At 34.6% G+C, this 11929-nt stretch overlaps 2 protein-coding genes across 2 annotated transcripts in view; both read left to right on the forward strand.

Annotated features, from left to right (window-relative positions):
* The window catches only part of LOC105625969 (tubulin beta-1 chain), a 10726-nt gene extending 5147 nt beyond the window's left edge, over positions 1 to 5579 (forward strand). The window contains exon 2 of the mRNA XM_012207276.1: positions 3913 to 5579. Coding sequence (XP_012062666.1) covers positions 3913 to 5199 — 1287 coding nt within the window. The 3' untranslated portion in view covers positions 5200 to 5579. The remainder of the gene's footprint in view (positions 1 to 3912) is intronic.
* Positions 5580 to 11394: 5815 nt separating this feature from the next.
* The window catches only part of LOC105625972 (tubulin beta chain-like), an 8322-nt gene continuing 7787 nt past the window's right edge, over positions 11395 to 11929 (forward strand). Inside the window, exon 1 of the mRNA XM_012207280.1 lies at positions 11395 to 11451. Within this exon, the coding sequence (XP_012062670.1) occupies positions 11395 to 11451 (57 nt within the window). The remainder of the gene's footprint in view (positions 11452 to 11929) is intronic.

Genomic DNA, 11929 nt, shown 5'->3' on the forward strand with positions numbered 1-11929 from the left:
CCTAACCTAAAGAAAACGAAACGACGATATCTCTCNCCTTCTTCTCCTCGTCCGTCCGTACCGTTACCGTCTCTCTTCGACCGACAACGACCGCCTCCTCTCTCTCTCTCTCTCTCTCTCTCTCTCTCTCTCTCTCTTTCTCTCTGGATATAGCCAGGTGTATCGATCGTGTCGGGTCGCAAGGCTGGATTTTGTCTACTGTCGCGACTCAATGACGATTACTATTTTATGATTCAATTTTTTCACATTTTAGAATATTGAAATAAATTTTATGGTGAAATAAATATAATTGAAGTCGTTAATAATATCTCCAATCGCCAATTGATATCTTCTATGAAAGATAATCAATCTATCAGTATAGTATTCTGTAAGATGGAATGTAAAATGTTTAATATTGCTACTTTAAAATATATATTAGTAACATCTTTTATTATTAATATATATTAGTAATATTTATTATTAATATTTATTATTAACATATATATTATTATATATTATTATATATTATATATATATATATATTAGTAATATTTTTTATTATTAATGTTATAAGAGAGAGATGGTTCATTATAAAGTATTTATGAGTAAGTTACGTATTAGTCAGTGCGAGCTAGTTTTATGTTCTCATTTAATAATTTTTATATTACCTTAATTACAAAGAAAATATACTCCAAATCTACATTTAAACGAGATGCGTAATCAATTCTAATTATTAGTATATTTCCACATGCGCATAACAATTCGCGTAAATTAAATGAATTAGGATCCATGATGGAATTCGTTTTCTCTGTTTATTTCAAAGTTTTTATTATTCAGTGTAGTATAATATATTCCTATAATACACGTATTTCGTGCCGTTAAGACCAACTGATAGAATCAGTTCATAACGAGAAATAGGAGTACTCTCTCTAATATTATTTATTTCTTATTAATCAGATTACCTTATCGCATTTTAAGGCGTTTATCGATATAATATTTGAAATCAAAATAACATTTTCCAACCTTAAACTTGCTGAGTGTTTGCAAAAAACAGTAGTTATTAGAACAGATAATTAGTCTTCTCTAAAGATCTTGTTTTATTTTTAGCATTTTTTAATTTCGATTATGTAGTTAATATTATATATAGTTGTAACTATATATAAGTCTGCTGTAATCAGTGTATACATTTACTAAAATACACTTTATGACTATATATATATATATATATATATATATATATATATATACATATACACATACATATTATAGTCGAAATATTAACTTTCATAATATATACTTACTAGTCAATCTATTATAGTGTATTATAGTGTATATATTTATTGAATTAACACTTCGATGTATATAAGAACGTTTATGTTGAAATACCTTAAAATTTAGATCTAAAAATAATTTTGTTGGCTTATCAAATTTATAAGGGCTAATTATAGTAGGACTCTCAAATTAGAACATAATTTTTTACAGCATTATTCATCATGCTTGAATTTCTTACATAATTATTTTTGTAATCCAATAGAATTTATTTCAAATTTTTAGTTAAATTTTGAGATATTTTAGCAAAATTGTTCGGTGTACATATCACATTCCTATACAGTCTAAATAGACAGCTGTTGTCGAATTAATTCTTCCTCTTCTACATCTCTCATCCATCTACCGTAAGCGACAATTCATTAAAGTCAGTGAGACCCTCGGGATCGCTCGTGGACCAATTGCTGCATCACGTATCCGCTCGGTGGTTATGCAATCCGTAATGCAGCATCGTGCGCGTGGCATGTATGCATTTAGAATAACGGTACGATCTTTTACGCTGTTTCCGGTTTAGCAATGATAGCCTACGTCTGTCGCCAGTTGTCGGTGATGCGAAGATTATGAGTTCTAAGCGCGAGAATTGATTCGAGAAAAATGGAACAAATTGAAAACATAAATGGACAAACATATCATTGCGGTGCATAACCGGGCGATCATTGCTGATCGTACTGTCGTTCTACAATCATCTCTATATATAGCGGTGACATTGATGACTCATATCTGACTGTAATATGTACATTGCGACCAGGCTGGACAAGAAGGTGGAGATGGTAGGGTGGGGACAGATAGGGTTGGGTGATCTTAGCTTTCGAACGATGATCATATATGGTCACTGCTTAATGCACCCATCATCTTCATGTGGGATGTATGTATTGAACGGTAGGCGGATCAGGTTTTTGCTTAATGACTTTCAAGTAGGTTGTATATGGACTTCATTTCATCAGAGATTATTCAATGATGGAGCTTTTTACCAACGGAAAACGATTCCATCAAAACAACATTTGACTTGGTGAAAATTGCAACATTGTGCAGATAAAATTATCTGTAGTATTTTTATTTACCTTCGATTTTATCTGCTTGTAATTATTGACTGTATATAACTTTTTAATAACTTTTTAAGTAGTTACTGAGGAAATATGAAATAGAAACTAAATTGGTTTTGTTTTCAAGCATAATTCTGACAAGATATTTTTTTAATTATGGTTTTCATTTCATAATTAATGGATAGTTACAAGTACATGGTCAGTGGCAGATGGAATCGTTTTTGTTTTGCGAATTTACCATAAAATTGGTACCACGAACAAATTGAAGACAGCGGATTTCCGCAGTGAAACGTCTTAGTTGTGAAATGTCAGGAAACTAATAATTTGCCGAGTAACGTATAATTTGGTACCTTGCCACACTCTGACGTAAAGTCGCGCGATATTCTGGACTCACGATAAGATGATTGAGGACGATTAATTACGTCCACTTAACTGTTCTACCTACTTGCATGCCTTTGTACTTGAAAATACACACGCATCTCTTGCACGTTGATCTCCAGAAATAGTACGCCGTGGGTCTTTGAACCGCGTTTCTAAGATGGAATAGAGATGCAGCATGGACCGCAGATTTTATTTAACTTCCCCTTTTGTTTGCAAATAAGATTACATCAGACACACCCAGTCATATTCTGACTTATGGAAGAGGGGGAGATCGTTCAAACTATCTTTTTTGTATACAGGTTAATCAGAAATTAATTTGATTCATTAATATTAATTATGTGTACCTGCATTAAATTATGATACTTAATATTAATTATGTGTACCTGCATTAAATTATGATACTTCTCAGCAAATTTTTTCGCGATCTATTCATGCTATTGCTCATATAATGGGTGCATAAGTATACAATTTGAAAATTATGCTATATCTTTGCTAAATTGAAAGTTTAGAGCGATTTGACATTTTAGTTTGGAGCACCGATTATGATTACCATAGTGAAACAAGCGCTTCCGGGAGATTACGTGGCAACGGTCCATCGCTGAAGCATCGTTGTACTCGTTACATTGCGATGCGCTTCGATAGGCCGATCGACTGGTCGCTCCGAGACAGGAGCGTAACCGCGCTTACGATAATTAGTCTCGATTATCGCTCGGGCGATTCGGTTACTCCATCGAGAAGTAGGCTTGCACTGAAAACATGCAAAAGGGGAAAAAAAGAGAAACGTAATTCAATTCGTAGAAGCCTTGGGATATTATGATTAATTACACGCGAGCTATTCGCCACGCGCGAGGTCGTTGAACGTCAGCTCCGTTTGCGCTCAGTACAATGAAAGACTGGAAAACGGATACGAGAATAATTGCGGGGAGAAAGCCCGTGGGCGAAACTTCCTTCCTACGCGTGGATGATGCGTGATTCAAAAGGCGTATCTAATTTTTGTGGCAGCCGATTCGTTCCGGTATAGACAACACTTGCTTAAAATACGCAACTCATTCTTATTTCCTTCTCATGATAATCTTTTTAATAATTTAATATATAATTTATTAAAATAAAACTTAATATATTAAGATATAAAACTCCTTTTTTAATGGAAATATTCTTACGAGGTGATTTTTGTGTGTTACAGTTTTGGGAAATCATAAGTGACGAGCATGGCATTGACCCGACTGGCACCTACCACGGTGACTCTGATCTCCAGTTGGAAAGAATTAACGTCTATTACAATGAGGCGTCTGGCGGTAAATACGTACCGCGTGCCATCCTCGTCGATCTGGAACCCGGCACTATGGATTCCGTACGTTCGGGACCATTTGGCCAGATCTTCAGACCGGACAACTTTGTATTCGGTCAGAGCGGCGCTGGTAATAACTGGGCCAAAGGTCATTACACCGAAGGCGCCGAGTTGGTGGATTCTGTCCTCGATGTTGTAAGAAAAGAGGCCGAGAGCTGCGACTGCTTGCAGGGATTCCAGCTTACGCACTCTTTGGGCGGTGGTACCGGCTCCGGTATGGGTACCCTGCTTATTTCCAAAATTCGTGAGGAATACCCCGACAGAATCATGAACACGTATTCCGTTGTGCCGTCGCCCAAGGTGTCCGACACAGTCGTCGAGCCGTATAACGCCACTCTTTCTGTACATCAACTTGTCGAGAACACCGATGAGACTTACTGTATCGACAACGAGGCCCTTTACGATATTTGCTTCCGCACCCTGAAACTATCTACACCAACGTATGGTGACCTAAATCATCTCGTCTCCCTCACGATGTCCGGTGTTACGACCTGTCTGAGGTTCCCCGGTCAATTAAATGCCGATCTTAGGAAACTTGCCGTAAACATGGTGCCCTTCCCTCGTCTTCACTTCTTCATGCCCGGATTTGCACCTCTCACATCTCGCGGTAGTCAACAATACAGAGCTCTCTCTGTACCGGAACTCACCCAACAAATGTTTGATGCCAAGAATATGATGGCGGCGTGCGATCCCAGGCACGGCAGGTACCTCACAGTCGCTGCCATCTTCCGCGGTAGAATGTCGATGAAGGAGGTCGACGAGCAGATGCTCAACATTCAGAACAAGAATAGCTCGTACTTCGTCGAATGGATACCGAACAATGTAAAGACCGCTGTGTGCGATATTCCGCCGCGCGGTCTTAAGATGTCCGCCACGTTCATTGGCAATTCCACCGCCATCCAGGAACTGTTCAAGCGCATCTCCGAACAGTTCACTGCTATGTTCAGGAGGAAGGCTTTCCTTCACTGGTATACTGGCGAGGGTATGGATGAGATGGAGTTCACTGAAGCCGAATCTAACATGAACGACTTGGTGTCCGAGTACCAGCAGTACCAGGAAGCTACCGCAGACGAAGACGCAGAATTCGACGAGGAGCAGGAAGCCGAAGTCGACGAAAATTAAAATAAAATATTTCGCGGCGGAAGCGACATTCTATCGCCCTCTACCTATTCTCTCTCTCTCTCTCTCTCTCTATCTCTTTCTCGACCGAGCGATAACGCAATACACCCTTCACCCATGCTTCTTAACTCGTTATCTCTCCTTTTGTATCTTTTTTATGGACTTTTGTTTCGATCTTTTGCGGAGCGCGCGCGCGCTTTTTGTTGCTCCCCGTCGATATCGCACTTAGTGTGATAATTCGAAGAATGATTCTTTATTTTTAAATGTATCATTCTACAAGATTCATTACTTTCTCGATTACTAATTTTCGCGCGCCCCTACCATCATCCACTGTACTACCGCTCTGAGCGGACGCTACATATTTGAATAAATTATTATCATATGAATCTGTCGTCACTCGCAATAATCCCTGATTATTAAGATCCTAGTATATTGAGTTTTGTATTTTCGGAGACTTCGTATATATTTATATTCGTCTGTTGTCATACATACGCAGTTTTATACTATGATTAAATAGATGTGAATAAAAATTCATGAAATATACGTTGAGAGTATTGATTAGATATTCAGTTAATCTAATATATAAAAGTTAAATAATTTACGAAATAATATACTATTACAAAAAAATTCAGTTTTAAATAAATATACAAGCGTTGTAATTATAAGAAAGACTTAAAATTTAGGTTGACGAAAATAAGATGTAATATTTGAGTTTGACTCAACATTTATTAAATTGTTTGTTCACAAAATTGTGTATTTTCTATCATTAAAAATGGCACAGAATTGGCATTTGTTTTAAAACATGCACATCAAATAATAAAACATTAAATAAAATATTGAAAAATTGACGGGCTTCCATTTGCTTCTCTTGTAAGCTTCAAAATCATAATTTGAAGGTCTCATATTCTTTTATGCATTATTCAAATGGGGGAAACTATTTTTTATTTAGATGTACATTTAGAATTGTTTTTATTATATGAAGTATAATAAAGTATAATCTACATAGTAACAGGAAATTAATTTATATTTTTTGATTTTTCATACAAGTGCAGAAAGCGATGTTTATAATTTCCTACAGCTTTTTGCATTCTTCTATTCTAAAAAAGGATTTTTATTTTGCATAAAGGAAAAAAAAGAAGAAAATAGAAAATACATGTTTCGTCGATATTACAGACTATAAACGACGCCAGTACTCTCTTCAGTTTCTTTTATATACCATAGCCCTTGCTAATTTATCTTTGTATCCTAGAGACATCTATATTTTTATCAATTAAGCGACATGATTTTATAATTTTTAAACATTACATATAATTTAAACTGCGTAATTACTTAATTATCAGCAAGTGGAAAGTACGATCACGTTTTACCGACAGAAGTTACAGATTATTAGATGCTCGTACTTATTTACTGTTTGTTAATTTTAAGATGCGATAATTATTTTTGAGGATACAAAAGAAGAGTTAGTAATTTATATATTTTATTGCTCTCTGAACAATGATCATTGTCAGGAAATAACGATTTAATTATGACTTGTAAAATTAATTTGTGTAAAATATATGCATATCTTATACTTCACAAAGTTCAATAAATTATGTGCCACTTTTAGCAATCGTGAAATATTCTAATAATTTTATTTTACAGAACGCAAAATGCTTAAATTTGCATTCATACTGCGGTAATGAAAGAATGTGTCGAGTACATCGCTTTAGCTCGTGTAGAGCTAACGGATTAATAGAGATACAGTTAAGCCGACGGAATCAGCGCGTTTCGGCCTCATGCTGAGATTGATACGTGTTTCACGGACCGAATGCACGGGAAGTTGAAACACATTGTTAAATTTTCCTCCGCGACGGTCGGTCGGCATGCGAGAAACTCGACTCAAGCTGTGCTCAAGTCGGAAATAACCGCGACCGCGTTGCGACCCTGCACTTCCGGTTGCGCCCCCTATCACCCCTACTAAGATTATTGCCTGCCTTATCTCGTTCCTTTAATTTTGCACAATTGACCACCGCCTCCGTAGCCTGCGTGACATTCTCCCACGATCTTCGGTTCCTTCAAATTAATCCCATCATTTTACGATCAGTTCATTTTATGATTGTCTCGTGATTTTTCACTTGCGCTCTGCAACAACGTCCAAAGGAGAACTTAAAATTTATAATTATATTTTAATAAAACATAGATATATATTTATATAAATAATTGCTTAATATGAATTAAAATTATATATTATTTTATATTTTTGTTTTTCTCATTATCTATAATATAATTCTAAATTTTTTCAATACATTATTTATTAAATAAATTATTTTATTTGTATATTTCAATCTTTTGCGCGTTTTTGATCCTTTTATTATTTCTAACATTATTATATTTCTTATAATATTATACTATCTTATTATATTTCTTATAATGTTTTAAAATAAATTTTATTAAAATATATTCATATCAGAATATATTATATCAGAATATATTCATGATGTTCAGCAGTTCTTGAATATCCTTAGATTCTAGAATTATACTATAAAATTTAATGTATTATGGAAAATTTCTAGAAAATCCCTGAAATTTCAGGGCTACCCTGGAATTTATTCTTTCTAAAAAAATCAGATAATTAAAGAAAGAAATAATTTAAAAAATTGTATTTGAGTATATAAGTCTTTCCTTAAAGATGAAATAAGTTGTTAATAGAAAATTTTTTTAATTTAATGTCTAAAATAGAAAAATCGTTTATCCTGACGGTATAATATTATTGATATGACGGTTTAATATTATTTATAAAGCATTTATAAATAATATTGTTAGCGTTTTAATTTATTCGTCACACAAAGTGTCCTAATTTGAATACAAAGCACAATATTATGCGATAAAAATTACTTAAATAATGAAAATTAATCGATAAATACATTTTGGAAAAACCAGGATTTTTATAATGAAATGTCTTAGAATTATTCTTGAATTAGCTAGCCAGATTTTGCTATGTTATTATAATTGATATATGCAGAGATAAATGGACTGATCGAATTAAATAGTAATTCTAGTACAAAAAGAATGAATCAGAATTTTCTGGATAACTAGAATTTTCTGGATAACTAGAATATAATTATTCTGGTAAAAATGCGAATTCTAGTAGATTTTACCAGAAATATTGTATCAATTAGAACTTCGGTTATCTCCACTAGAATTCTCATAAATTTCACCAAATTTTATATGAAAAGGTTATCGAATTTGATTTTAGTCGTTTGATAAAACGCAGACATCGACTTTAATGAAGACAACGTGACTCATCGCATGTCTCGCTGTATGTTGATCGTCTCGTCTTACAAATTCGATCCATCGCCAGGCGTCGCACGCAATGACGAAGTACGCTTCGTACGTGCCTAGCTCATTAAGAAATGAGAGGTAAGCATCATTTCCTGTCTCTACTGTACCAAATACCGACTCTTGCATGCTCTTTTCTCGAAAGTTAATTAAATTTCATCTAGAAATGTTGTTTGTAAAAAATTGTTCCATCAAGGAAACTTCTAAATAGAAATATTTTAGATAAATGCAGGTTTAATCTTCGATCCTCTTAATCTTTGAAGTATTCCTTAAAAAGTCATCCTTTAAAAAAGTGATCTCTTAAAAATATCGGAAACTAATGCACGTGTACGCGCAAATGTAAAGATTGTCTCGCAGTTTATTTAGTTTTAAGACCAATCTATATATTCTTCGTTTTTTGTTTTTTTGCTTTTTTATACATCTTTTTCTTTCTTCGTGACCCTTTTATCGAAAGTATTTTTTTGTCACATATTTGTCTCTTTTGAAATTTATCTTTTGTCTCAGGCGACAAAAAACAAAGAAACAAGATAGAAGATAAAAAGGAAAAAAATAAATATAAAGAGAAATAGAAAGCAAAGAGCACATTGTAGATTAGTTCCTAATTTGTAATGTGATAGAGAATCGGCCGTAAATTGGATTATGCCACATATTTCAAGATTATGTTTATATGGAATATTTATGTGTTGTTTACATTAAATTACACGAATCTTTTTACGTAGACAATACAAGTAATGTAAAATATGTGTTTTAAATTGGATAATACAATATAAAAAAAAGTAATTAGATTGTATGGTTATTGTTAATATATTTGACTTTAATATTAATAAATAAAACATATATAAGTGAGAACAGAAGTTTAATGTAGTTCAGTGCAACGATAAAGAATCTAAATAAATAACAATAAAGAATAATAAATCTATCTTCGATAATCTATAGATTATTTACATAAATGACATGTGAAACATATTATAATCTATGTAATTTACATTGATTACATTTATCAGAAAATGCAATTTTGCAACTGTTGTAAAATTCTTTAATATAATTGCTTTATGTAAATCCGAGGCCAATTATATTAAAGTTGCTTTTTCTGCTGGAACGCAGCCATTGTGTATTCACGTAGGAGCAGATTATTGCGTTTACGTGCAAAATATAATAATCTAGTCGCAAGATTCATTTATTGTTTAATAAAAGCCATTGCAATTGCTTCGCTTTTTTCTCTCTTCTGAATATCACACGAATAATCATGTACGTCGTCGCGACGACGTGGATGTTAACGGGAGCTGGGGACAGACGTTACAATAATAGACGGAGGCGTCTCACGAACGTCGGGGAAAGATCGCGAAGGAGCTCGGCACGCAGCTGGAGATGGAACGCGACGACTCTCTCGATTATCACCGTCTTCGACGAGGACGGTGGAAAGTGGAGAGGGCCGCTTTAAAGAGTGACTCAACGAGATAAAATCCCCAACATTTTGCTCCGTCCGTGTACTTTTAGAATCTTTTTAAGAGCGACATCCTGCTTTAAAACTTGCGATACGCGGCAGAGAAAATGGATCCGTTCTGTGCGTTACAGTCAATTATATGTTGTAATTTGAAATGATTAGCCATTACGATTTAAGTACGCATTCTTTCTCATCAGACTGTCTCATGTGAAAGAATGTCAAATGTTATTATTTACAAATTTCCATTTAAATAATTCTATTAATTATTGTATTATATTTGTAGAAAATGCACGAAATTTACAACAAGACGCATGTAAAAAAATGTTTTAAGTTGCGAAATAATTGAAATTAATGTATGCTAACAATTGAATGATTTTAATTTAGCTAGCTGTACACATAATTATCTAAAGAGGTCCGATTAAGTGATTAAACTGTAAAATTAATATAATTAAACTACGCTAATCTTATATTTTATTTATTACATCTTGACGTTTGCATGCGTGATAATTATAGATACTAACAAACCCGCATGTGTATTGCCCTAGAATTCATGTGACCGAAACGCTTCCGTTAAACGTGATACCTTCGCCTGCATTCAACTAGGAGGAAGTACTTTCCAAAAAAAAAAGAGTCCTCCTGTTACGGTTCCGGTGAATGAGCTCAAGGTAATCCGATATAAAAAATAATCGTACCGTCGCGCGTCGTGACGCATTGAACAATATTTTGCACGCAAGTCATAATTAGCCTGCAGCTTCCGGGAATTAATTTGCAATGGTGATTAATACCGCATTATTATTCGAAGACTTAATTTCGCAGTTTGAAAACGCTGAAGAATAAACGCTGCCAATAAAAAGAAAAACGACTATTCGCTTGAATGATCAGAAGAACTGCGAAATGCATTCGGCGAGAAGAGACAAACCGAACTGGAAATGGTATTCGAGGGCTACAGATTTGTTCGCACGCGTCCCTTTTCGGGGGGATGTACCCCTTCGCGATGTAAGAAGCACAACCCCCCTCCCCCCCTCGTTTATCCCTCCTTTTCGCGCTACGGATACGTCCGTTCTTTCTCTTTTCTTTCTCCCCTTTTTTCTCCGTCACAACGACGAATTCCTCCCCGCTCCTTCGAGGCTCAATCTCATCGTCGAGTGTAGCTTCGTCTCGGAAGAGTGGAACTCAGAACGCCGACACGAACGTTTCCCTCGTCACGAGTACCGCTCGTTGTTCATTCTCAGACTCGACTCGCGACGACTAGCTGCATTCCTCGGTTCGGTTGCACTCGGCCGCATACACACCGCACTTCGTTTCGACACGTCGAACGCGCACGCACGGATTCCACGGATCGACCCACGGCAGGATAAAGGCGTTTCGACAAGTCCAGGAGACGAAATCAGCTGTTTCCTTTCATAGCGTATCGTTTTTTTTGAAAGAAAAGCAGGATGAGGGAAATCGTGCATCTACAGGCTGGACAATGCGGCAACCAGATCGGTGCGAAGGTAGGTCGATAACTCTAGAAAAATGTCTTTTTAATCTCTATACATTTTCAAATGTATGAAAAGAATTTTCATAAAGCATATTGGAATACTTGGATATATTTTTTAATGAAGTTAATTTTTCCTATTAACCGATTATCAAAGAAGAGATTTTTATTTGATTATTAATTTAATAAACCTCATGTTTTTTAAATATCAAATATTTTTGTACATGCTAGTGTGATATGTAAGTGATACAATCACGTATTTGTTTAATTTGACATTAGTTGAAATATTTGAATGTATTTTAATGGAGTCAATTTTTCCTTAGCAGACCATCAAAGAAGAGAAAAAAAAGAGATTTTTATTTTATTAATTCATTTAAAAAATCTCATGTATTTTAAATATTAAACATTATACACGATATGTAAGCGATAATTATATATTGTAGTCATATATTAGGTGTAGTAAAAAAGAAATCCATTATTTTTGCATGAAATTT

This window comes from Atta cephalotes, assembly GCF_000143395.1.
Source record: "Atta cephalotes unplaced genomic scaffold scaffold00004, whole genome shotgun sequence".
Classification (NCBI taxonomy): Eukaryota; Metazoa; Arthropoda; class Insecta; order Hymenoptera; family Formicidae; genus Atta; species Atta cephalotes.